The sequence below is a fragment of the Argiope bruennichi genome, chromosome 7 (genome assembly GCF_947563725.1).
Source record: "Argiope bruennichi chromosome 7, qqArgBrue1.1, whole genome shotgun sequence".
Taxonomy (NCBI): Eukaryota; Metazoa; Arthropoda; class Arachnida; order Araneae; family Araneidae; genus Argiope; species Argiope bruennichi.
In genome coordinates, this window is record NC_079157.1 from 12,271,655 (window position 1) to 12,298,531 (window position 26,877).

General features: G+C 25.6%; 1 protein-coding gene across 2 annotated transcripts in view; it reads left to right on the top strand.

The window, feature by feature from the left end:
• Positions 1–1,907: 1,907 nt before the first annotated feature.
• The window catches only part of LOC129975231 (uncharacterized), a 64,083-nt gene continuing 39,113 nt past the window's right edge, over positions 1,908–26,877 (top strand). Inside the window, exons 1-20 of one of the 2 annotated variants that reach the window (XM_056088262.1) lie at positions 1,908–2,020; positions 2,398–2,530; positions 4,195–4,325; positions 7,048–7,174; positions 7,281–7,409; positions 8,597–8,692; positions 8,787–8,923; positions 9,841–10,045; positions 12,009–12,120; positions 12,591–12,745; positions 12,874–12,996; positions 15,905–16,056; positions 16,378–16,528; positions 18,241–18,375; positions 18,534–18,694; positions 20,153–20,417; positions 20,626–20,727; positions 21,983–22,168; positions 24,153–24,324; positions 24,738–24,898. In XM_056088262.1, the coding sequence (XP_055944237.1) occupies positions 2,420–2,530; positions 4,195–4,325; positions 7,048–7,174; positions 7,281–7,409; positions 8,597–8,692; positions 8,787–8,923; positions 9,841–10,045; positions 12,009–12,120; positions 12,591–12,745; positions 12,874–12,996; positions 15,905–16,056; positions 16,378–16,528; positions 18,241–18,375; positions 18,534–18,694; positions 20,153–20,417; positions 20,626–20,727; positions 21,983–22,168; positions 24,153–24,324; positions 24,738–24,898 (2,811 nt within the window). In that variant the 5' untranslated portion in view covers positions 1,908–2,020; positions 2,398–2,419. Of the gene's footprint in view, positions 2,117–2,397; positions 2,531–4,194; positions 4,326–7,047; positions 7,175–7,280; positions 7,410–8,596; positions 8,693–8,786; positions 8,924–9,840; positions 10,046–12,008; positions 12,121–12,590; positions 12,746–12,873; positions 12,997–15,904; positions 16,057–16,377; positions 16,529–18,240; positions 18,376–18,533; positions 18,695–20,152; positions 20,418–20,625; positions 20,728–21,982; positions 22,169–24,152; positions 24,325–24,737; positions 24,899–26,877 lie in introns of both variants that reach the window. The other variant, XM_056088261.1, reaches the window with a different exon arrangement.

Here is a 26,877-nt window from a genome sequence, read left to right on the forward strand (position 1 = left end):
CATTTAGAACAAATTTATCCACAATATTAGAATTTTTAATACAAATTTTCTTTTAAAATATTATTACACCAATCGTATAATTAGAAATAATTGATTTTATTACCTTTTCAAATTTAGTTTGGCTACTTTCAATCAAAATTCTGATTTTTAACATTAAAAAAAGAATTAAATTGCTGTATGCATAAATAAATGTATTAAGCATTTATGAAAAAAAAATTAATAAATTAGAATAAGAAATATATGTATTGAAAAAGTACTTTTTAAAATGATGTAATATTAATCAGCTTATGCATATAATTTTTAATTCAATATAAATCTTATTTTAACAAAACAAAAATTAGTTTTTATTAAATAGAAAATATGGAATATTTTGATGATTCCTTTGAGGATTTTTGGTTATCATACTTTCTTAAAGGAGAATAAGCCATATTTTATCAAAAACTTAACTAAAATAATATATATATATATATCTTTACAATGCATATTTTTACAAGTATGAATTATTCAATTTGAAAACAAATTTTATATAGAGTTCATCATGCACATTATCAACATTAAAAAAAAAAAAAAAAGAATGGACAAAACTGCAAGAAAGAGATTACAGATTTTTATTATTGCAATTTTTAGACCACAAAATATAAATGCTTTATTGCTACTATAAATACTTTCAAATAACAAAATCAAAGCGTGCCTGCAGTTATAAAAAATGTTTTAAATGTTCTATAACACTAATTTATTACTTAATTAGGTAAAAATATATATATAATTTTTTAAAAGCATCATTTAAAAAAATTTTTAGCTAATTTTTAAAAAAAACATTTAGCTTTGTATAACAACAAACAAAAATGGGCATTAAAATTAATAGTATAAAAAAACTAAAATACTTTCCAATGAATACAGCCAAATTGCAAGAAATAAAATGAAAACTACATCGAATTTGTATTCCGAATAAAGCATCATTTTTAGCTTCCATTAAGAATTTAAATGAAACTTGTAAGTTCATTCCATTACTTTGTGAAATCTTTAAATTTCATTTAACAAACCAATAGAAGATAGAATTTAATTATGAGTTAACATATTAGTTTCTTGCCATTTAATTAATTATAAATAGAAGGCGCCTGTAGAAAATTCAGCTTTCCCAAGTTCCCACTGTTCTCAGCCACAGTCAACATTAATTTCTAGTTAAAAATTAGATTCATAAAACTTAATTATGAGCAAAAATAAATATAATATAACACGGTATTATTCTTTTATTAAAAAAGATCGTGCATAAATAAGGTCTGCCTTCATCATAGATCCAACCGACATTCGTCCACACTCCACCCTATACATTCCAAAAATGCGCTTCATTCTTGGCGGGTAAATAAATTTTCAAATTTTGGCGAAAAAAGCTTTTCCGAAAGCAACCATACATCGATTCCCCCATTTCCATCACTAGCGGAATGAAATCCGTCCTCCAGTGCTGCTTCCCCCCACTTCTCCCCCCTTTCAACTTCAAATGGGGGGTTCAAGCGTCCTCCGGTTAACGAGTCTCATATCAGTCAGCTGGAAGCGCGGTGTTTAAAGTGTAATTTTATTTTTTTATTGATTGTAAAATATTTTAATTTTTCGAAGGAGGATTTATCTTTGATGAAAAGGAATGTGTTATTTTTTTAATAAAATTATTGCCACTCTAATTTTCATTTTCATAAAATATTTATCTTTTTATTTTGTGAGACGTAATTCTGCTTTCTCACTAAATCGGTATGTTTTTCGGTTTCGTTTGCTAAATAGGTAATCTTTTCGATTTATTGTTCTTTAAAGAAAGTGAAATGCTATCTTTTAATTTTGATAAAGTATTTGATATTACATAAAATTTTACTTCTCTCTGATATCACTCTTATCTTTAAGGAGCACTTCTGAAGATCGGTTACGAAAATGTCGGAACGTTTGATGAATATCCGAGTGATGTTGACATTTTTTTGGGTACTTCAAACGCCGAATGGAAGAATTATTCACGATTTTGTCATTCACAGTAAAGGTTAAGATCAAAGTTTTCTAATACTTAAGACTTCATATATGAGATATTAAAAGTTACTAATTTTTTTCAGTCTTTCACTCCTAAGTTAAAATTGTTGTAAGTAAAGATGTATTTACTTGATTATGTTATATTTCTAGACTTTAATGGTATTATCAATTACAAATAAATAATGTTGTGTATTAAGAAAGGAAGCTATCATTTCCCTAAAATCATAAGGTTTTATGAAAACTGTGAAATTAATTGATTTTTATGGTTGATTACCAATTGAATTTTATAATGAGTCAAAGTTACTTTCATTTTTATATTTATAGTATCTTTTATATCTAGATTGCAAATTTGTTTTAAATGAAATTGCTTACTTGTTTTTTTATATTTAGGCATGTTTATAAAATTTAGAAAATGGAAAAATCTGGATTCCCTTCAAAGCAAGGACTATATGATTCAAAATTTGAAAAGGATGCCTGTGGTGTTGGATTTGTTGTTAATATGCATGGTATAACATCACACAAGGTAAAAATTTATTATATTCAAATTGCAAAATTAAAGAAAAAGAGAAATATTTCATTACAAATATGTTTTTATCTTCATAGCTTTAAAATTCTTGAATTATATTTTATCGCTTTTGAGTTCTACTAAATTGACTGAAATTTTTTTTTCTCATGTCTTAAAAATTTCCATATTTTTTACTTTGATTTTATAAGAAATTTTAGCTTTAGTTTATATAAAAAATACCAAATATTTCAGTAACCTGCTTTTAACAATTTAGATTTTTAATATTTTTTTTTTCAAAAATCAAATTTTTGTTTATTAATTTTTATTATTTCATGTATTTATTATTTTGTGGCATTTATTAAAATAAGTTGGTCAGAACTATGCTTGATTGAATTGTTTTTCTGGAAATTGAAAGTGAATGATTTTTCTTTAATTACAGGTCTAAAAATTTTTAAAATTCTCTTAATGATATTTTAAATTTTATATACTGAAGTTATAAGAATCTTTTGTTAATGTTGATTATAAGTATATCTTGGATATAGAAACCCAAAATTAAACCATTTAGAAGGAAAAACATATATACAGGATGAGCTAATGATCTGAATCATTCATTTTAATTGTTGCATACAAATACTTTATTATTTGAAACAGAAATTTCAGTTAGTTTTTAATGTATTTTTATTTTTGTTTGTATCATATGTGTATACATTTACAATGACAGTCAAAACACAACTCATTTTCTAATTTTTCAAATCCTTGTACTATGAATAAATTGTGTATTTATTTGTCTAGTTATTATTTCTGTATCTTATAATATTTCATTATCTCATTATTATATAATTTTTAAATCTCTTTATTCAAAGTGTATTTAAGTATCAAATGTTATTTTAAAGTATATAGTATAAAATGTTATTTTAAATTATATAGTATAAAATGTTATTTTAAAGGAGCTTGTAATTTTAAATATTATAACAGTTTCCATGTACCATTAGATATCAGAAACTGAAAATCTCTGACGATAAGAAATTATTAAATAAATTGTCGTAACTGTCATTTATCCTATTTATAATGTCTCATTTGTGCATTCAAGGATGATTACACATTTGCATGGAATTTACTTTATGTCTTGATGAATTTTCATTGGGAAATATGAAATTTGTTTCAACAAAATAAGATATCTCAATTTCGACGATGAATACAATTGAGAATAGCAAAATGGTTATTTTAATGTATTCTAATAAAGAATTTCATAAAATTATGTATTCTTCCTCTTTATAATGATAGTAAGCTTATTTTTTGATTGAATGTCTTGTAACAAATTCAATTGGATATTGTTTCTTCTTTCTTTTTCCTTTAGTTATGATTTTATTTTCTGCTTCTTCAATAGAAATGTACTTTTAATTGCTTAGAAAATTTATGAGCATCTTGTGAAAAAAGGCTTATTTTATGTTCATTTTGTGGTATATTTTCATCCCTTTTATTTTGTGCAATTAGCAAACATTTTAAAAATGTATATATAAAAAAAATTCTTTGAAGAACAATACATTTAATTTTTCTGATCTTGGTAATCGAATATATGTTTTATTATTAGATATTTAAAAAAAAGAAAATTTTCATATATAAATTGATCCTTTTATTTCAGTTTGCATTTGATAATTTTTATTTTCTCCCCCCCCCCCCAGCTAATCAGAGATGCTGAAACCATTTCTAAACGCTTGGAGCATCGAGGAGCATGTGCTTTTGAAAATAAAATTGGAGATGGAGCTGGTATAATGTCATCGATTCCACATGAATTTTATCTGAAGGAATTACAGTAATTGATATATTTTTGTGCTTAATCTAATATTTTCTTAATAAGTTTACAGGGAAAAAAATGTACTTGCTCTTCGTTATATATTACTATTAATATTTATATGTACCCTGCTTAACTAATTTCCTTTAAAATGGAAACAAAACCTATCAGACTGACTTACGTAGATTAACAGGTTACTTCAACTTAAGTAAGTGAAAATGTATTAGTCATTTGTAACAATATTTCAAACCAGAAAAGAAGAATTAACATTTAGCTTTTTGAAAAATCAATGTTCTTTTAACTGGAGGAACTTTTATACTTTTCATTTTGAATATGATGGAGAATACCAAGTAAACCTAAAACTGCTTTATTGGTGATATATTTGTCTTTTATTCTTTGACACTCTATCTGATTAATGAGTCAATAATTATTCAATCATTATGCTCATAAAAAAAAGGTAAATTGAAATTAAAGATAAATATATGTTTGAATAAGAATAAATATTTGCAAAGCATATTTAAATGCATTAAATATTTTATCTTTTTATATTATAATTATGAGTATTTTATATGCATTTGAATGGTATAGTGGTTGTACTTGCATTTCTTCATATGAAGAAGATTCTGAGAAAAACTTATTTAAATTACATAATATGTAGAAATATTTTATGTAATTCATAGTTGTTTGTGAAGATTTTCCTGGTGGATCGTTATTTGTTAAGACTGCACAATTAAGGACAATACATTTGAAAAATTATAGCATACAGTAATGCATGTTGTTGACAAATTTAACCTAATTAAGGAATTAATTAAGGAATAACCGAGGAAAGTGAGATAAGTGAAAAATATACAAATGAGAAGTAAATTTCTGAAGATTTCATAGCAAATGATTAAATTGGAAAGTCTCTTGATAAGCATATAGAATAACCAACCTAATGAATAATATTGCTGATTCCTCTGATTGTGTTTTTAAAAACAGTTTTGATTGGAATTAGGTTCTGTTAATTCATAACATTTATGGAATTCATGCCATTGATTGTGGAGTTTAGTACAAAGCCACAGTAGTGTAAATTAAAGTCAATAAAGAGAGTTAGTGAATTAAAATTTGAATTTAAAATGCAAAAGATCTAGCTAAAAAGAAAAAAAATATCAGGTTTCACTCCATAGCAATTCTGCATTGCACTAATCATGCATGTTTTTACTTTATTATCAAAGCTGAATAAAATGGGATTTTATTTTCTTGTATTTGTAGCTAATAATAGTTGGATAAAATGAAATGATTTTTTATGAAAAGCTTTTCCACACAGAAAGTTTGTAATACTTAAATATTTTTCAGTTAAGCACAGAATAAAATTTACTTACAATGGCTTTGTAATATTTAGTATAAAAGGTCAGCATTGGTATTCTCATTTTAGGGATTATAAATGTTCATAAAAATTACATTTCTTAAGTTTAGGAGAAAAGTTTGCTTTCATGTTTTTAATGTTGTAACATGTTTTACTTATTATTATTATTATTATTATTTTTTTGCATAATTTATTATGTGCTAAGAGAAAATTATATTACATTTCCATTGAAAATTATTTTATAGAGGAAATAGATAGTTATAAGGTTGCAATAGATTATATTATATTGTTTGAACTCTATTCTTCAAGTCATTTTTCATTGATGAAATAAATAAGTACGAATGGTCCCTGAGGAATTTCTCATCCTTTACTGTCAATAAAATTGTGAACCTTGGTCAAGGTTGTGAAGATGGTCAGTCACGAAGATGTGGATAGTCACGATTAATGAGTGATTGTTAGAGCTTTTTTTGACAATTAATGACTGTTATGTACACAGATACCTGAAAAATAAATATTATTTTGAATAGCTTTTTTTCCTATTGAAACTGAAATTTGATCCATAACTAAAATTACGATCAAATGATCACTTGCCAAATTTCACTCATTGCACTTTTGTGTTTGAATGCATGTGAAAGTACAGACCAGCAGACTATCAACCTTTTGGTGGATTTAATTCAAAATTTGATTAGGACCTATACTTTAGTTGCTAAAACTGTGAACCAAATTTTATTTACTTAAGTTATTTATTGTTTTTCCTTACAAATTTCCTTCCTTCCTTTTGAATTATTGTTTTTCCTTACAAACAAAAGTACTGACAGACAGATAAATGTTAATCCAAATTTGATGCAAATCTATATTTTATATGCTAAATATTTGTATCAAATGTTATTCATGTAGCTAGTCAAATTTTATAGATATTAGGCTCATGATAGATTTCCTCTAAAAGAATTTAATTCAAAATTTGGTTGAATTTTACAAATTTGGTATTAAGATCACATAATAAATTCCATCTGTATAGCTCAAAGAATTCTTAAGTTGTGTTTGCAGACAGACAGATATAATTTCAAAATGTGTTTTTTGAACACTGGAATACCTGTAATGTAAAGATTCACCAGAATCTTGAATTGGCACTTATAATAACTTTTTATACTTTTTATTTCAGAGCTTTTCCCTTTAAATTGTTATTAAATGTTATATTAATTCACTACTAAACCTGATTTTATACAATTTAAATTTTGACTATTTTAGAATTAATATAACTTTTTTTTGTTGCTTAATATGCTATATAAGTTTTACTATTTTTTTAATTTCTTGTATTTGATTAACATAATTCATTCTCTCTATTTAGAACAATTTTTATGTTTAGAATTATTTTTAAATTTGCGCATGTATTTTTAGGGACAAATTAAGCATACAACTACCACCTAAAGGAAAGTATGCAACAGGAATACTGTTTTTGCATATATCAGAGGAAGAAGAAGTTAAATTGGAATTCCAGAAACTTGCAGAAAAATTTTGTTTGCAGGTAAAAAAAAATTCAACTTCTATTGATCATAAATATTTTTCCTTATCCAAAAATAGAAGATTATATATGACTTTATTTTAATGAAATGAATGAAATATTTTCGTAGATTTTATGCTGGAGAAACATTGAAGTCGATAATAGCTCTTTAGGATCGATGTCCAAAGCTACTGAACCACTTATGCAGCAAGTCTTTATAAAGGCCAAAGATTTAAGTCCTGAACATTTCAAACAAAAGGTATGCATCTCTAAATTAATTATTATGCCGTTTGAACTTCAAGTTTAAAAGCATATAAATATAAGATAGCCTGTTTTTCTTATTAATTTAATAGCTAATTTAACAAATTATTAAATTTGTGAGCATTTTTTTTTTTAGTCTGGAAAGCAGAGAAATTTCTTTTATTCCAATGCTGGTTAAATAAAAGTTTTCTTTATTTAAATAAAAAATAATTTTCTTTTGTGATTTAGAAATATAAAAGAAAAATATATTTTTTCTTCTGTAATTTTTAATGATTTATTTCTGACATAAATTCTTTTTTTGCTTTAAGGCAAAAACTTGGGGATTTTCATAAGTAATTTTGTAATTGTATTTTATTCATGCCTTATAAGTAAATCATTTTAAAAGTTAGTATTTAATTCAGACAAATTAATAATACTTACTAAATTCATCATCCATCTATAATACTTAAAAATTGTAATTTAATAATGCATATGATGCAAGTGCTTTTATCTTTCTGTAAATTGTTATTGATTGTAATTATAATGTTTCAAACATTTGTTTGTAAAATTGTTACTTTTTCATTATAAATACATAATCTAACTGCGTCTTTTTTAAAGATAGCTACTCTTTGACATTTTTTTCATGCAACTCATTTTTATAACTCTTGATTTATTTTTACCTTGTTTCTAAAGCAATGTGTTTCAATTTTAGATAGATGATCTATTTCCTACAAAAATATAAATCATAATTTTTTCTTCTGTTATTTGCTAATTACATGAAAATATTTTTAAAATTGCTATCTTTTTTTTTTTTTTTTTTCTATTTGAGTGTGTGTGTGCTGACATTCATTATTTTTTTAAAATTTATGCAGACTTTTCTCAACTAAAAAAAGTATTTTATACTGTGCAAAATTTTAAGATTATTCTGTTAATTTATCTTACAAAACTACTTTTTAAAAAATTGTCATGTTTATTTAAAAAATATTATTTCAAAATTTATATTTGATATTTAGCTTTATTTTATAATGAAATTGGACAACAAATGCTATGCTTATAAGCAATGCCGTTTAATTAATGCAGCATTCATTAAAAAATTTATTTAATATAGTGAACTATGAATTGAAATGTATTTTGTGAAATATTTAGAAAAATTTTCCCTTCTTTCAATGAATAAAATTATTTCTGAATGCTATTTTGTGTTTCTAGCTGTACTTGCTTCGTAAATATGCCACCCATCATTTGCAAAACGTATTTAGGCGATTTTACATTTGCAGTCTATCTACTGAAATTATTGTTTACAAAGTGAGTTAAATTATACATTTTTTAATTCAGATTTTTTTTTATTTTATTTTATTTTTGAAATTTTTTTTTCTTATCTCTGTATTTTCTTTATTAGGGTCAGCTAACATCAACACAATTATGGGCATATTTTAAAGATTTACAGAATCCAGAATATAAAAGCTACCTTGCAATAGTGCATGCTCGTTTTTCTACGAATACTTTTCCCACATGGGAAAGAGCTCATCCTTTAAGGTATATATTTTTTTAAATACATTTTTTAAAAAGGCTTTCCTCTGTCAATTTTGTTCAATTTTGAAGTCAAATATCTATAGCATTTTCTTATACTTGTAATAGTAATTGTTTTTATAAACTTCATTATCTAAAAATTTGATATCTATATATATGGGGAATTAAACCATTTAGGATTTAAGAAAAACATGAAACCACACTTGTTTCAACCTAGTCCTTTATGACTGCAAAATCGTATCTCATATGATTTGGAGTACACTAAAAGTTGGTGTCGATCTTGAAGTTTAGTTTCTTATTCTGTTCTTCTCCAACAATTTAATTGATTCTACAGGAAACTAGCCCTCTTCTTCAAAAAACAGTAATCAATTTTATTTCCAAAAATTTCTTGGTACTTTTTAGTAATCCTATATGAAATGATTAGATTTTGCTAAATAACTTTTAAAAATTTCTGCAAAGCTTCTTACACAGAGTAACTTTTTACTGTATATGTGCAGGTATGTTGGATGTTTTTTAAAATTTTAATGCATTCCATAATTTTACCATAAAATCTCCTCTGGTATAGCTGCTGTTGAATTTATTAATATTATGACTAAATGAGTTTCTCATCCCTTCATTAAAACATGTTTAAAGTTTCATAACTTTCTTATAAATATTTATGGCTATATAAAACTTTGGATGCAGTAATTTCAAGCATAAAAAACTTTTAATCTTAAAAACTGTATTTCTTAATGTTAATCTCGGTGCGAAATTAAATTATTGTAAGTTTTTACCATGTGTGCTTCAGATGCCTTTTAAAATTAGGTAAACAATTTACCTAAACTTTTTAATGATTTTTGTTTATTATCAGTTTTTACTTTCTTTGGATTTAATATTTTTTGTTAAAATAAAGCTTGTTTCTAATTTTTTTTTTTAATTCCAAGGTATTTAGCTCATAATGGTGAAATCAACACATTGCAAGGAAATGTGAATCTTATGAGAGCTCGAGAAGGTGTTATGAAAAGCTCTATTTACGGAGAGGATTTGAAGAAACTTTATCCAGTGGTAGAGCAGAATATGTCTGACTCTGGAAGTTTAGATAATGTTCTGGAATTCCTTGTCATGGCAGGTCAGCGCTCTTTGCCTGAAGTAGGTATTAGAGTTTATTGTTTTTCTTTTACTTTTCTTAACAATTTTTCATTCATTTCAAATTTCAAAGCATTTTTCAATTTATCCTTCAGTCTTATTTTTCTGTCAAAGGTTTTTTTTTATATATTGAAAGTATTTTTTGTGTTAATATATTTTTATTTGTAGAAATTGGGAAGTATAAAGCAAGTTACGTTAATTTTGAATTATATCAGTTATTTTATTTTGTGATATTTGAACATGAGTGCTTTTACTTCCTTCATATGTTATTTACTCTTTCTATCATTTTCCTATCATCTGGTATGTCATTACTTGTTATCTGCAATTTAGTTTCTTGGCTTTCCAAAATATATAAAAAGATATGTGAATTTTTTTTCTTTTTTTGTGTGTGGAAAGCAGATTTATTAATTTTAAAACATATATTCTGAACAAATATTAAATTAAATATTATAATTTCATTAATTATTTAGAATTTCATTTGTATTAGTTGTATAAAGTTACTTTAAATATTCAACTGTTAATTCATAAATTATCTCAGCAGTATATGTCTGTGCTTTACAAGGCAAATAGAAATACTAAATTTGATTTGCATACATTTAAAATTTGAAATATGAATGTTTTGGATATCATTATTGTGTAGAATTTTCATAAAATAACCTTCACTGTTTGAACTCATCTGCATTCAAAACTATTGAATGAAGCTAAATTTCATATATTTGCTGAAAAAGGCATGGGAAAATAAGACCCAAAGTAAAAAATTCTACAGTAATAATAATAATAATAATAAAAGATCAAGATAAATCACTTATAGGAGAGATTTTGGCATTGTCTGAATAAAAACACTAAAATCATTAATTATAATGAATATATGGAAATGGATTATCCAAAAATTTACTAATGTTTGTAATAAAATAAATGCATACACAGAAATAAATAATATGCAGTAAGAAACTTGCAGGAAATAATTCTTGATGTGTTTATCTTACTTTTGTGCATAAAATATTGCATTTGTATTTTTTTTTCTTAGCAGAAATCATCTCTTCTTGCCTTACACAATTTGCATATGAAATTTGGTTTCATTCTATTCATTAGTGTTGATTAATTTTATTTTCATTCCATTTATTAGTTTTTATCTGGGATCTAATTTTTTAATGCTTTAAAAAATTAGATTTTTTATGTTAAAAATCTGCAATTTTAATCTACTTTCATTATATTAAAAAGTTTAATGCACCATTGTTATAAAATTGAAACATTTTCAATATTTTATCAATGATTATACTTTTGCATTTTTTTTCTCTGTTAAAATTGCATGAAAAAAATTGATAAAATACTTTAAAACAGATTAAAAAAAAAAAATACATACTAAGTAGATTTTATATTTTGGCTGAACAAAGTTCCAATAGTCAGTTATTGGATTGATGTGATGTTGAACCATTCCTTGTAAAATGTTTCACTAATAATTATATCAGATGTTTATTAAAAAAAGATGAATAAAATAAAGTAATTTCAATTAATCTAAATGAAGTAGCAAAATAAGTTTCCTTGAAGAACAAGTTGATTTCTGAAAGCAGTTAATTAAAATATGCATCATATTGGCTATTTTTAAGTTGGATAATAATGATCGTTGAATTTAAGATTTATCTACTTCCAAACCATTGCTTATGCGAAGAAATTGCATAAAATAAGTAAAGAAAGCAGTAAACATTTAGGGCTTTTTCTTTAATTTATGTTTTGCAAATTTCAATTGAATGTGAGCTGAATGAGTTCAGTTTTTTATTACTACATTGTTTTTGTATTTATGTGATGGAGAGAGACATTTTATATATAAATTTTTTTTTCTGTAATTTAAAATTAAAGACTGATCAGCAACTGGATACCAGAATCTGTTTCAGTATTCAGCTAGATAATTATTACAAATGTTAATGGTCCCTTTTCTTTATACTTATTGAGAATATTTTTTTTCTAGGCTGTTATTACAATGGTACCTGAAGCATGGCAAAAAGATAAACTAATGCTGACTGACAAAAAGCACTTTTACCAATGGAGTTCTTGTGTAATGGAACCTTGGGATGGTCCTGGTAAGTCTGAAATATTTTAAGAGTAAATAATAATAATAATAAAACCCCTTAACATTTTGCTCTCTTTTGTCTTTGTTTTTAAGTCTGCTATTGACTTAAAATGTGGTTTTATATAAATATTGGTGTATTTTAATTAGTCCCCTGTAGAATATACTGACGGGGTAATGTTAAAAATGTAAATTAATAAGACTGTTTGGGATGTATATTTTTTTTACTCGGTTTGTTTTGACTGCTGCTAGAGAATACCTTATTTTCATTCAATATTTTAAATAATCTTAAAAATTTTCTGAAAAAAGCAATTTTTTCCCTATACTATTTTAAACGATAAATGTCCGTAAGCTTGCTATAACTTTTTTTATATATAAAATATGTATATGCTCTTTTTTGTCTTTATGTAATTTTTAAGTTGTTTGATTTTGTATAGTTTAGTATTCTATCAGAAATTATCTAATGATATTTTTAATTCAAAGCTTTGGTTACCTTCACTGATGGGCGTTATATTGGGGCTATACTTGATCGAAATGGTCTTCGCCCATCCCGTTACTACTTGACCGAAGATAATCAAGTCATAATGGCTAGTGAAGTTGGTGTATTAGATTTTGCAAAAGAAAATATCAAATTAAAGGTAGGTTGTGTCCTAGTTTTGATTTTTTTGAATTAAGTATTAAACGTTATTTAAGGTAAACATTATCTAATTTTGATTAGTATTTGAGTTTTCAATTTCTAAAAGTTTTCAAATATACTAAATTTTAGGGTCGTTTGAGACCAGGACGAATGATACTTATTGACACTGAAACTCATACTTTCAAACGAGATGATGAAGTGAAAGTGCAAATAGCACTTCAAAGGCCATTAGAAAAATGGTTGGAAGAATTGGTTGGTCCCAATTTACTCTGAATATTTTGATTATTTTGTATTTTTATAACTATTCAATATCAGTGTAGTAGTATGTTGCTCCGAATCAAATTAGATTTAATTTTATATAAAGTAAGAATGTATTAGAAATATATAAAGATAAGCAAAATAACATTTAATTTTTAAAAAAATATAAATTCTTATTCTACGTGAAACAGTAATAAATTTCATCATATATTATCAATAAAAACTTTTTTTAATAATATTCTCTGATATTATTATTGAAATAATGTGAATTATTATTTGTGAAATTTATGATTGATTACTTGATCTTTTTTTTTTGAAAATTAATAATTTTTTTTTTTTATTGTAATGAAATTCGAAACAATGTCATTCCTTCATTGAATTGCTGAATCATATTAAATATGTTAAAGTCGTGATGTTAAAATGTTTTAAATATAGTTAGGATTAAAAAATACTTTTTTTGCTTTAATTTACACTTGAAAACTTTAAATCACTTCACTGAATAAGGTTCTTTACTTGATGATATGTGTTACATTTTGAGACAGTGCAATATATTGTCATGTGCTATCTTAAAAAAATACTTATTAAAGATGGATTAACTGCCATTTTTTATTTTCATTTTGCTTCTAATTGCAGAGTTGCCATTTTTTAAACCTTGTAAATTTCCTTGCATTATTATGGAAACTAGAAAATGTTGTTAAATCACTTTCATTTTTTCATAAAATATATCAACATGCTTTTCTGTAATCCTTTATAAAATTAAAGTTAGAAAATTTTATTTATTTGTGCATATAGGTTAAAAAAATTTTTACTGAATTTTCTAAATGTGAAAAGTTTTGAAGGACTCTTCACTAACTTCAGAAGTAAAAAGCGATAAGATAATTTTTTTTTTGTCTGACCATTTCGAAATGCTGCTATTCTTTTCTATTGAAAAAATTGATATAAAAAATTCACCTAGAACATGGTATTGTTCTGTTGTCAATTTCATGGCTGTTTTGTCAATCTAATGGTGGTAGCCTCCTTGCATGCTTTAGGTCTTAGTTTTATAAGGTTACAAATAAAATGTTCTAGATTGCTAACTTTGGTGAGTTATCTTGGAAGTATATTTATACTTTCCATCCCTGCCATATTGAATCTTATTTGTTGCTGTGCATCTAAAAATCAAAATCTAAAATTTCTAGTTATGCTATGTTTCTACATCAATGTTGGCATTTTTAGAAATAATGCATTAATCCAAATGAATTGGTAATGTGTTAATTTTAAGAAATAAGAAGAAATAAGAAATTTGTTAATTTTAATTTTAATATAAAACTCATACATTTTAACTAACAACTAATTTTTAAAAAATCTGAATAGTTTTGATACTTAATATTTTTTTTAGGAAATGTAATTTGTTTTTAGCTCATAAACATTTTAAGACTAGCCACCATACCTGTGGCTAATCTTAAAATCTTGTACTTGTAAGCAAAAGTGGAATTTATATAATTTTATGCCATGCAGTTTTCAAATTCTTATATTCAACTTCTAAAATTGTTTTATAACATTCAGTAGAATAGTAGTTAATATTAAAGTTTGTGAGGAAAAGCATTCTTGTCACACCATTTAGCACATATGTATATAAAAATATTTCAATAGAGAAAAAAGGAGCTGCTATAAATTGTGTTTAAATTAATTTTGAAAATGCTGCTTAAAATTCTGGAAAGAGTTGTAGAGAGATGAATTTATGTCACTGAAAAGCTAATTTTTGTTGAATTTTAAGGATAATGTAAAATGGTGTTAGGATGATGTCAACATATAATTTTGAAAGTTTCAAAATTTATTGTTAAACATAATTTTTTTAAAAAGGTTATTGTTAAATGTAAAATTATTCTCTCTCATTACATAACCTTTAGAAGGATTAAGATGCCACTCTGATGTTAATCCCTTTCCAAAAACTTGGAGAAGTAAATTAGCACAATTATTTATAATTGAAAATATCAATAAATAATCTTGGGACAAATTGCAAGTCTTCATTGTCTTCAATCACTATTCTAGAATTTACAAATATGTTGTAAGTAAAAGAACTTGCATTACAGAAGGACCTAACAAATTTTTAATAATGGAACATAGGTACTAATAAATTTTTAATAATGCAACATAGGTAAAGAAATTTTAATTTCATTTGATTCCATTACCCTTTGTGGAAATGTAATTCAAACAACAAAATGATGATTTAAAATGAAATTCTACTATGTGCATAAATAATAAAACCCTTAGTCTAATTTAAATCATAATTAATTTCCTATTTTTTATCTTAAATTAACCTATATTACTTTATTCTAAAATACCTTTTATTTCCTTATTGAAATTCCACTTTTTTATTTAATTATTTCTAATACCTGCTTAAAAAAATTGCTGTCTTTAATTCTTATGCTATGAGAGAAGGGATAAAAATCACTAAAACCCACATCATAACTTTCAAAGATGCTTTTGGTTATCTTTCTTGAATCAACACGTCAAAGAAATTTTCGTTAAATATATCTTAGAAGAAGAAGCACTAAGGGATAAATTTCTCGCACTGTTCTCTTGTGTTTCTATGTAAACAGGCATGTTTTATTGATTCTCCACATGTATAAACTGACCTCCCGAGGAAAAATAAATTAAAGTTAATTCCAAATGAATTTTTTTTCTTTTTTGAAGTTTGTGCTTTTTAAACATTCATGCAAAACTATGTTTTAAATATATACATCCTTACATAGAGAAAAATGTTAATATTGATATATTGTGCAAAGTTATTGTAGTTATAACATGAACTTTGGTTACTTTGGCCTCTTTCTATCGTTTTAGTGGAATGGCTATCTATCAATATATAATCAGACAATCTTTATTGGAAATTCAGAATATATTATATATTAATTTCTTTTAGATTACCTTAGAAAAATTGAAGTCATGCTCAAATGGCAGAAAACATAAAGAAAGCTGTGCTGTGAGTAATGTGATGAGAGATCGTCGTTTACCTCTGTTTGGTTATACAATAGAATCCATTTCCTTGTTGCTGTTACCAATGATTCAAACAGGGTTTGCATGAATTCCTTACTTCATTTTACTTTGTGATAAATATTTTGAAAAGTACATTTGTTAGAGATCATAAATTCCTTTTTACTTCTGTGCATTTTATTTATTAAAATTTTTTATTAGAGTGTACGGTTCTTTTAGCAAAATTTTATTATGAGTTGTTTAGTTATCTTTACAACTTTTGGGCAACTTCTAATTATATAATCGTGGCATAACTATCATTAAGTACTTAATACTTTCAAGTTTTCTTATATGATTCTTTTATGATGAAATAAGAATAACTTGTGGAAGGAATACTTTTAAAATTTCTTTGTTTCTTTCTAGGAAAGAAGCTTTGGGTTCAATGGGAAATGATGCTCCTCTTGCTTGTTTATCTCAATATCAACCACTGTTGTATGAGTATTTTAAACAGCGCTTTGCACAAGTCACAAACCCACCAATTGATCCTTTCAGGGAAGATATTGTTTTATCTTTGGTAAATTGCATATTTTATTTAATAATTCACAATTTATTTTTCCATAAAAACTAAATATTTCATAAAAAATGGATTAAAATTTTAATATTAAACTCCTCAGTTGCACTTTTAGCAATTTATGTAAAAATTTAATTATAAAGTTTGTCCAGTTTTAATTCTGTTGCTCATTCATGGGATATAATTGTATGCAAAAATATATAGATAAAGAAATATATAGAATAATGTATAAAATAGTTGCAGAGTTCTAAAATCATATGTTCTACATGGCTGTCAAATTTTAAGTTTAAAAATGCTTTGCTGAAGAAGCTATGAAGAGCAACTTACATATTGTATTTAATTGTAATTTTTAGTCATCATTAGATCTAGTAAATCAACTGGTTCCCCAAAACTGCTTATATGAAAAAAAATTATTTAAAAGTATGTAATATATATATATATATATATATATATATATATATATATTTATATTTATGAACTGTGAACTTAAAAGTCTTTGAATAAATAATATATCAGAAATTAAACTGGAAAATAAATAATCTTCATGTTTTTTGTGATCTGATGCTAATTGGAAATTTATTAATTTAAAAATTTGAAACAATATATAGTAACTAAAGATTTACAGGAAATTATAGGAGAGCTTGTTTGTAAATCATTTGGTGTCAATATTAATTTACTGTCTTTAATTCCAAAGATACTTGTATTTTTTGTATGCTTTCTTATATATGAAATATAAAGAAAATATTATAATCTCCACGAAATTTGAAATCAAGATTTTTATGAATCTTCAAGTTTTATATCTCTCTAAGCTCGAAAAATACATTTCTGGAAAATGTTTTTGTCCGCCTATCTATTTGTGTAAAGATACATCTAAAACGTTTTGAGCTGGATGGATGAAATTCAACATATGGTCTTTACTCCAAATTTGTAGATTTCTATCAAATTTTGAGCAAATTCCATGCAGAGGAAGTTTGAGCAGCTGTTCAAATGTAAGTTAACACAATAAGTACAAAACAAGGAGAATAGATAGATAAAATTCGGTACACATATTTAACATCTATATTGTAGACATTTATCAAATTTTGAGCTAAATACAACATGGGGTTGACAGTCTATTGGTCAGTACTTAACACACAACACAACAATAATAACTTGATACACAATAATTCAAAAATTAAATGACTTAAACATAAGGACCTTAGTATGGGATTTTCTGATTATTAGTGTAGTTATGTATCAAATTTTTGTTTCAGTTGGTTGATGAGAACATGTCTAAGACCAAATTAGATTTTCATATACTTTTAACTGCGTGACAGGGATTAATTACCAAAAACACTCAACAACGATCATACAATATCTTCAGTAAAAATGAAAATGTCATATCAAAGATTAAAATTTCATAACTATTAAACACCAGTGTCATGCAAGACGTTCTCTGGGATAATACCTTTATTAGAGAATATGCAAGAAAATTTGGGGGAGACTGTACAGCTCTTTTCAATAGTGTTCTATTAAAGCTTTAATTTTTGGAATTTTTCCAGATGGTTGATTTAATGTTGCATAGAATTTGGTTTTCTTTTTCAATATTCTGTTTCACATCAAACTTCAGTTTTCTTTTTTATTATGCATAAAAAGTAATAAATACATTACTTTAGTAAATATAAATTGTAAAAAGTAATAAATATTTCCTACATTTAATATTTATTCTTTTTCAGGCTTGCCCAATTGGTCCTTCTTTCAACATGCTTCAACCAAGTTCCAAACAGTGTCAAAGATTGTGGCTTGAGCAACCTATTTTAACCCTACAGGATATGGCTGCTTTAAAAAACACTGCTTATAAAGGTTGGAAAGTAAGTATTTTTTAAAAATATTTTTCTGCTAGTAGAAAATAATTTGTTTTTGAAGCAAATGTAATTAATACAATACTTTTGTTCAAAATCTAATCAATATATTTTGAATTGTGTTGCAGTTGAATAAAATTTTCTTATATAAGGCCTAAATTTTTCAGACAAAGATAATTGATATTGTCTACCCTGTGGAGCAGGGAGCAAAAGGTCTTTTTGTTGCTTTAGATAGGATATGCATGGAAGCATGTGCAGCTGCGAAAGAAGATTATAGTCTTGTTGTACTATCAGACAGAAAATGTGATAAATACAATGTGCCTGTTAGGTAATAGATGTTTTTTTTTATTTCATGTAATTTAATAATTATGATGTTTTATAGCAGTAATTTTTTTTTGTATCTATTCTATTTTTTTTAAGAAATTTTCAATTTAATTTTTTTAATTTGATGAATTAATTGGAATATATGCATTTGCAAGAATTCAACTTGTGTATTGGAAATTGAAATAAAATTTTTTCTCATCTGTTACCATTTGAATTGCTGTTAATTTATTTGGTGTTAGCTACTCAGATGAAATTCCTCCAATTTTCTAATTAATATTAGTGGAATAATTATTTTATAATGCACTTGCTCCTATAATATTTTCAGCACTTTAAACTGGAAATACTACTGAAACATATGTAATCTTAGTATAGTTTATCAAGGTATAAAGGGCTTTAAAAGTAAAAAGGAAGAATAAAAACTAATGCTGATGAAGAAAACTTTAGTGCTTTTCAACATGCCAGCTATTAGAAGCTATATTCTTTGCAATCAAACTCAAGACTGTTTGCAAAATGTATTTGATGAGAGGAACAGTATATCATTAATTCTCTGTCATTCACAATTAACTATACTCATAAATAATCACAATGTATTTCATGTTTTTTTTAAATATTCTATGATTTGTTTATCCTGTGGTGATATTTTTTCCTTAATGATAATTATTGGTAATGAGAATATATGTGTATATCCCAGAAGTAAAATTAAAATTATAATAATTTATAAATAGAATAATAGAAAATGGATTAACTTATTCTGGTACACACATTTATTAGATTTGTGATTGTTAAAGAGTTATATGAGAGAAAGTGTGCAATTAAATAATTTATAGCTTTATATTTTATAAAACTGGGTACTATCCTATTCTAATATCTATAATACTGTGGAATATGTACTGCAGTTAAGAACTATTAAGCTAAAAACAAAGGCTGAGGAAATGCATAGTAATGTTTTTTTTTTTTTTTTTTTTTTTTTTTTTTTCCTTTCTGAATAAAGTGATTGCCTTTTCGTTACTCAAAATGTGATAGAAAATTAGGAGTTGGCAACAGTTACTAACACAGAAATCATATTAAGCTGAAAAAAACTGATTAATAGTTTTATAAAGTAAATGCCATTATTTTTCTTAAAAGTATATTATTTATTTTATATTAACTGATTTCTTTTCTTTATTTTGTTATCCGTTTTGGAAATGTGTAATTATTTTGAATAGACTGAGAATTCCTAAAAAAATTTCAAATGTTTGCAAATTTAATGTAATTTATTTTTTATGCAATTTATCAATTTATGAAATTTTAATTTATAAGTTTAAAAGTATGATGATTTGATGTATATATACAAATGGGCATACTAATTGTACGATAAAAAGTTAACTCTTTTAAAAATTTCTTTTCATTTTATTTACTATAAAATATCTGAAAATTTGAATGCTGTTTTTTCTAATTATTTAATTTTTTTTATATGAAACAGTTCTCTATTAGCTCTGGGAGCTGTGCATCATTATTTAATTACAGAGCGTCAACGAATGAAAGTTGGATTGATTGTAGAAACTGCTGAAGCAAGAGAGGTTCATCATATATGTGTTTTACTTGGATATGGTGCAGATGCTGTGTGTCCTTATTTGGTGTATGAAATTGCTTTTAGTTTGAATTTAGAAGCTCCATTTAATCCAAAGATTGATATCAATGACATTGAATCTAACTATATTAAAGCATTAAATACTGGCATTTCAAAGGTAATAGTGCTAATTGTTTTTTTATATTTTTATTTATTTTATGAAGTGAAGTTTACAATTTCTATATTCTGTCTAGAGTTCTATTTACTTCTTTATTTTGGAATAGAAAGCCTTGCATTGCCAACTCTTTCAAAACTACTTTGTTTAGATTTGAATGCTTTATTTCAATTTTAATAAAACTCTCAATTTTTTTTGAAAACTATTTTAGGTTATGACAAAAATGGGAATATCTACTCTTCAAAGTTACAAAGGTGCTCAGATTTTTGAAGCTTTAGGTTTAGATGAAGAAGTTATTGATAAATGCTTTAAGGTAATAACAAATCTTAATTTTAAAGGATATTTTTTATTGTAAATAATTACTTGCCAAAATGATACCAAACATATTTTCATACATGTTCTTCAATATTTGCACACTTCTTCTAATATGTTATGAGTTCATTTTATTTCTACATAAAAGCAAAAAAAAAAAAAAAAAAAAAGGTGAATGTAGCCAGTTGTGCACAGATTCTACTAATTCTCCATATGATGAAAAATATTTTCTCTTCTAAATAATTTTAGGAGGAACCCAAGCAAATAGAAGTTCGAAGATGCTAAGTCTGCACTGTAGAGAATTTTCAAATGTTGCCCTTTGAATTTGTTTCTTTAATTTTACTTTTGCTCTATTGCATAATCTTGAAGAAGGGAATATTTCCGTTCAGAATGGAATATCTATTGAGTCAATATACCGCTTAACCAAAAGTTCAGATTGTTTCAGGGCATTATTTATTCATTGCCCTCGATGTACACTGGTGTACTTAATACTCTAAACCCCTAAAAACCTTAGTTAGAATTTTTCCTGCTGGTAACCAACCATGTTTTTTCTTTCAATGCTGCATTGACTTTTCCTTAGCACCACTGAGTGTTATTACCAAACTAGGTGTGCAATATATGCCAAATTTCAAGAGATTTGATATTTTCTTTTATTGAAAACTGAATTATTCATTTTGTGATTGCACTTGATAGTTCTAGAGAATAAACATTTGAAAATTAAACAATACATTTTTCTTTCTTCTTCACAGAAATGCCGAGAAAATTATCTCAAAATTTACATCATCATAAATTTAAAAAAAAAAATATATTATACCAATCTTATACAATTATACCAATTTCATTTCTGTGCAATTTTTCTTTTAGTTATTAATTCTTTAGAAAATTTAATGCAGATGATACTGAAATAAGAAATTTGTAGATACTTATTTACTGGTTAGCTTTAAGAATTTGAATCACTCTACCATTAGTTTTTAAATTTTTCTTTTATTTTAATACATATATCTTAAAAAGTGTTTTGTCAATTAAAATATTTTATACAAAATTAGTTTCCATGTAAAAAAAATATTGCACACGAAAATATTTTAATCCCAATCAATGCCAGTATATCGACTGGTATGTAATAATTTTCTTTGTAAACTGCTTCACTTAAATTATTGAGCATTAATGCTTGTAATATTTCTTTCCCATATATTTCATAACACTTTATTTACATTTAGAATTTCTTCTAAAGAAATTTCTACATTCCTCTTTTTAAGAATACACCCTCGAGGATCGGCGGTGCTACTTTTGAAATACTTGCTTTAGAAACACTTCAGCGACATCATCTAGCTTTTTCACATCGAAATGGAGATAATGATATTCTAAGGAATCCTGGATTTTATCATTGGAGAGCTGGAGGAGAAGCGCATGTGAATGATCCCAAAAGTATTGCAAATTTGCAGGTGCATATATTACTATTTTTTTTTCAACAGATGATTATAGTTATTTGTGTTAATCTCATAATTTAGTTTTACTTTGTTTGTGGAAAATATGTTGTATAATTTGCATATTTTTAAGATAAAAAGTAAAAGATAATTTTTGAATGAAATGATTTTTTTTAATGAAAATGAAGATATTTTTATTAATTTTTTAATATTCCCAGAGAGTGTATTGTTATCATAAAAAAGACTGACTTTGAGAAGTTCATCAATTTTGGTAAATCATGCTCTTTGAAAAAAAAAATCATTTTGTATGCTTGTCTGTGCATATGAGATGCTACATGAATGGGGTTTGGCATCATATATTTAATCAAAATAGGAGATCTTACAAATTTGGGGCAAAAAAAGATATGCGCTAACAAATGTTTGTTATTCTTTATTGTTCTTTTTAATTAGACAGAATGAGTTTTTATTTTTAAACATTACGTTAATTGTGCTTTATGGATCATTTTCTTTACATATTTCTATATATTGAATTTACATGCATGTCATTATGTCTTGCAAAAATCAACTATATCAATTTGTATGCAAATTAATATCGTGGCGATAAAACTGGTGGCATTAAATAGATAATTTTTCAAATTTTTAGAAAGCTTGAAAATTACTTCTCTTAGATAATGTTTCTAGATTTATTGTGGATAAAAATTAAAAGGCGAAATTGACAACTATCAGTGTGAAGTGCAATTTTAGCGGCTTATAGAGGAATATTTATTAATGCTGACTGGAAAAGGTTTTTTTCCCCCTTCCTTATAATGTATGGAGGAATAATTGGTATTACATGTTACTAGTCAGATATTTATTTGGAAGTGTATATGAGAAAGTCTCAAAAACATCCCCCCACCTATTTTTACAAAAATATAACATGCACTAAAAGCTTTATCACAATAAGTTTCAAATGAAAACCAAACATATCATATAGTCAGAAATTAGATTAAAGTGTTAATAACGGAAAGCTGTTTAGAACTTAGGTAAGCATTGATGCATTGCATCAGATTCAAAGTGAAAAAGTAATGCTCTTAAAAAATATTTATCAAAATACTAATGGTCATTTTTGAGAGCATATTAGAAAAAATATGGCACCAGAATATTTTAAACTAAAAGAGAAATTGTGTAATTGTTAAAACATATCAACATGTAACAGTATTTCTCCTTTACTCCAAACAAAATTCCTTCTGAAATTATCATATATGATAATGCTGGTTATACAAGTAAAAATTACTTTTAGAGACATTTAACTATAACTTTAGAAATAAGCTATTCTTTGAGTATTATCATGCAGTTTGTTACTTCCACCTTTGTTGAATACAGATTTTAACCTTTTCTTTCTGCTTGATGTTATTTGCTTGTTAATTTTTGTTAACTTCTTATTCTGTTTCTCCTTTGCTGTTTTCATCGTACAGTAAATTCTCTTTAATCTTGCTCTCCTATTAACTTAACCACACCTTTTGGAATACATTGCTTGGGGATGAGACATTTTCTCCTGTTAAAACTTGAAACCCCCATCTCTAATTGCATGGTTTGTCTGTTTTGCATGTTCCTGCTAAACACCTTAACATATTTCTCCTCTTATTATTAATTTGTTCCCTATACATGGGAGAATGTATCACTATATAATTCACTGAAATTTAGATGAATCTCTATAGTCTAGACACTCTTTAAAAAATCTGATAAGTGTCTTTGGTCCTATATATGTCGGAATAGAAAAAAATATACTGTAATGATTCACTTAAATAGCAAAATGGGACACTTTATACATATAATTAAATTTCAAAATACTTGAAGTGATTTTTTAAACAGTCTAAAGTTTACCTTCTTTAAATTCAAGTGTTATAGAAATGGGAGACAACTCAATGGATTCTGGATGACCACATGTAAAATTTTTAAATAATATGGAACCCAAATATTTTTCTTTTATTATACTAAAATCATTATTTCTTTGTATTTTAAGGAAGCTGCTAGAATGAAGTCTCAGAAAGCCTATGATCGATTTGTTGAAAGCACAATGAGAAGCATTAGAGATTGTACTCTTAGAGGACAGTTTGATTTTAAATTTTTTCCAAAAGCCATTTCACTTGCAGAAGTGGAACCTGCTGCAGAAATCGTGAAAAGATTTGTAACAGGTAGATTTCTTTTTGATGCTTTATATTAATTATACTATCAACAGCATATATTTTTTAAATAAAAGAATCATTAAAATTTTGATTGCTGATTTTGATGTTGTTAGTTAAAGTAATAAATAACTTTTTAAGAATGAAGTTTAGATTATTTACTAGTAATTGTTAACATTTATAATCACAATCAAATCTTTTGAAAGCAGTTTTCTTCATGATTTAAACTACTTTATTTCACATTCGTTTTAGAATTAAAGTGTAGTATGTTATAACACTTTCTTTCCATATTAGTGACTAAAAACTGTTTTGGTTTATTGAGATTTTTTTCAACATTAAATAAAAAATCATTTTATTTATTAATTTAAATTTTTAACTAAAATTCTATTCACATGCCTAATGAGAGTCAAAACTTACACTTTCAGGTGCTATGAGCTTAGGAAGTATCTCTATTGAGACTCATGAAACTTTAGCCATTTCGATGAATCGAATTGGTGGGAAATCTAATACAGGTGAAGGAGGAGAAACAGCTGAGAGATGGAAGAGCATAGACCCTTTGAGCAATAAACGTTCAGCCATTAAACAAGTAATTTTAAATTATTCTTTTTAATTATTTCTTGGCATCTAATTTAGAATATGGACCTGGGTGGCTTGAGAGTAAGGTCTCGACTTTGGAAAAGGAGTGTTTCAGGTCCGAGGCCTGGTTCCACCGAAAAACCATCATGTAAGCGGGTCTGGTGCACGTTAAATTGTTTGTGGCCAAACGTCCTCTTGCTGGTGTGGTGTGGAAGTTTGGAGAGGGGCTACCAGCTCAGGTGTCAAAATTATGAGGTTCGACCCAAAATAGCCCTAGTGTTGCTTTAAAACGAGACATTAATGTAACTAAACTAATTTAGAATATGATTATTTGTACTAATTTGAAGAACTTTTTAAAGAAATTGTATTGCTGTTTTGAACATTATATCTTGATTGCTTAACATCATCAAATCCTACCAGCCAATTATATCCTTCTTAGTATAGTTATGGGTGAAGAAGAATAGTGTATTTGGAATTAAAGTATTCATAGCACTATAATGAAAAATAAGTTTTCAGATACAAAATTTCAGTGCAATGCTTTGAGAACCATGATGATAATTATGTAAATGATAAACAAATGATAAAAATGTACTTTAAAAAATTACAATTAATTAAAAAATATATATTATATCGGATATTCATTTTAAATTTAGTATTTATGGTAGTTATTGTTTGGTATATTTCACTTCCAAATTATAATTAGAAGCTTTAATTTTATTTTCTAAGAAATCTAGATTTTATGAATATGAGATAATAATTTATTATTTGAAAAGTAGTTGCATTATAATGTTAATGTGTATTATTGTTATATGTAAAATAATATTTTTGTTTATATTGATTTAAATGAGTAATCTTTAAAAAATGAACATAAGGGAAATATAATTGAAATAAAAGGTTAAGAGTGAGATAATGTTTATTTTGAAAATGTTTAAAAATTCTTTTAAAAATATTTTATGCACAAAATATGTAGAGTGCCATTTGTATGCCTCACATTTATTCATAGTATTATTACAAGATTAAATTATTCATAGCTATTGTAAAAATTTAGTATTTCTTCTGTATGAGCAAAATGCTGCAATGCTTTGGCTATACATCATTTTTGGTGTTGAAGTATTCTGTAAATAATGATCACTTTTTAGAAGTGATGAACTGTGGTAGTGATATTGAATGATGTCGTAATTATTCTCAGTTAATAAATTAGTTTATATCAAGTTATCTGATGCTTATTTAAGTGATGAAGAAAAATGCGAAGAAGTTATTCTTATTACCTTTAAAGATGCTCTGGATTCCTTCCTAAAACTTCAAACTTATTTTGAATGTCAAAACACTAATGAAAAAATATTAAGTGAACTTAATTCTATTTATAATACTGTATTTAACTAATTACTACTATTAAATACTAACAGGCACTAATCATACCAAATCATTTATTATTATCTTGTATACTGAAAAGAAACTTTTAATTAAACATTCCACTGACACATAAATAGTATATAATGTATCAATGTTCAAAATATGGAATAAATATATAGTTTTCTCACTTTTAGGATATGTAATTAATTTCAAAATCGTTGTCTTCAGTATCTGTAATATTACTTTTAGTCAGTAGTGCTTAATTTGGTATTAATATTATACTTAGATCTCAACATTTGTAGAAAGTAATTTGTATTAGTAGCAATACTAATACAAACCAGATGCAATTAAAAGTAATACTTTTAAATGAATTTGTATTGGCAGCATTAAATTTATCAATAACAAAATTGTTTATTAAAGTTTCTATAATATGTCTTTTCATTTAGATATAACTCCTTGAGAGATGTATAAACAGTGCTTTACCGTATTTTTGCTAGTAGCAAATTAACACAAGAAAATATAAAATAACGATCCCCCCCCCTCCCATACTTTTTGAGAATTCTCTTTATATTAGATTTGCATTTCAGAATTTGCTTATCTGCTGGTTGCTACAAACCCTGCTACAAATTAGCAGGG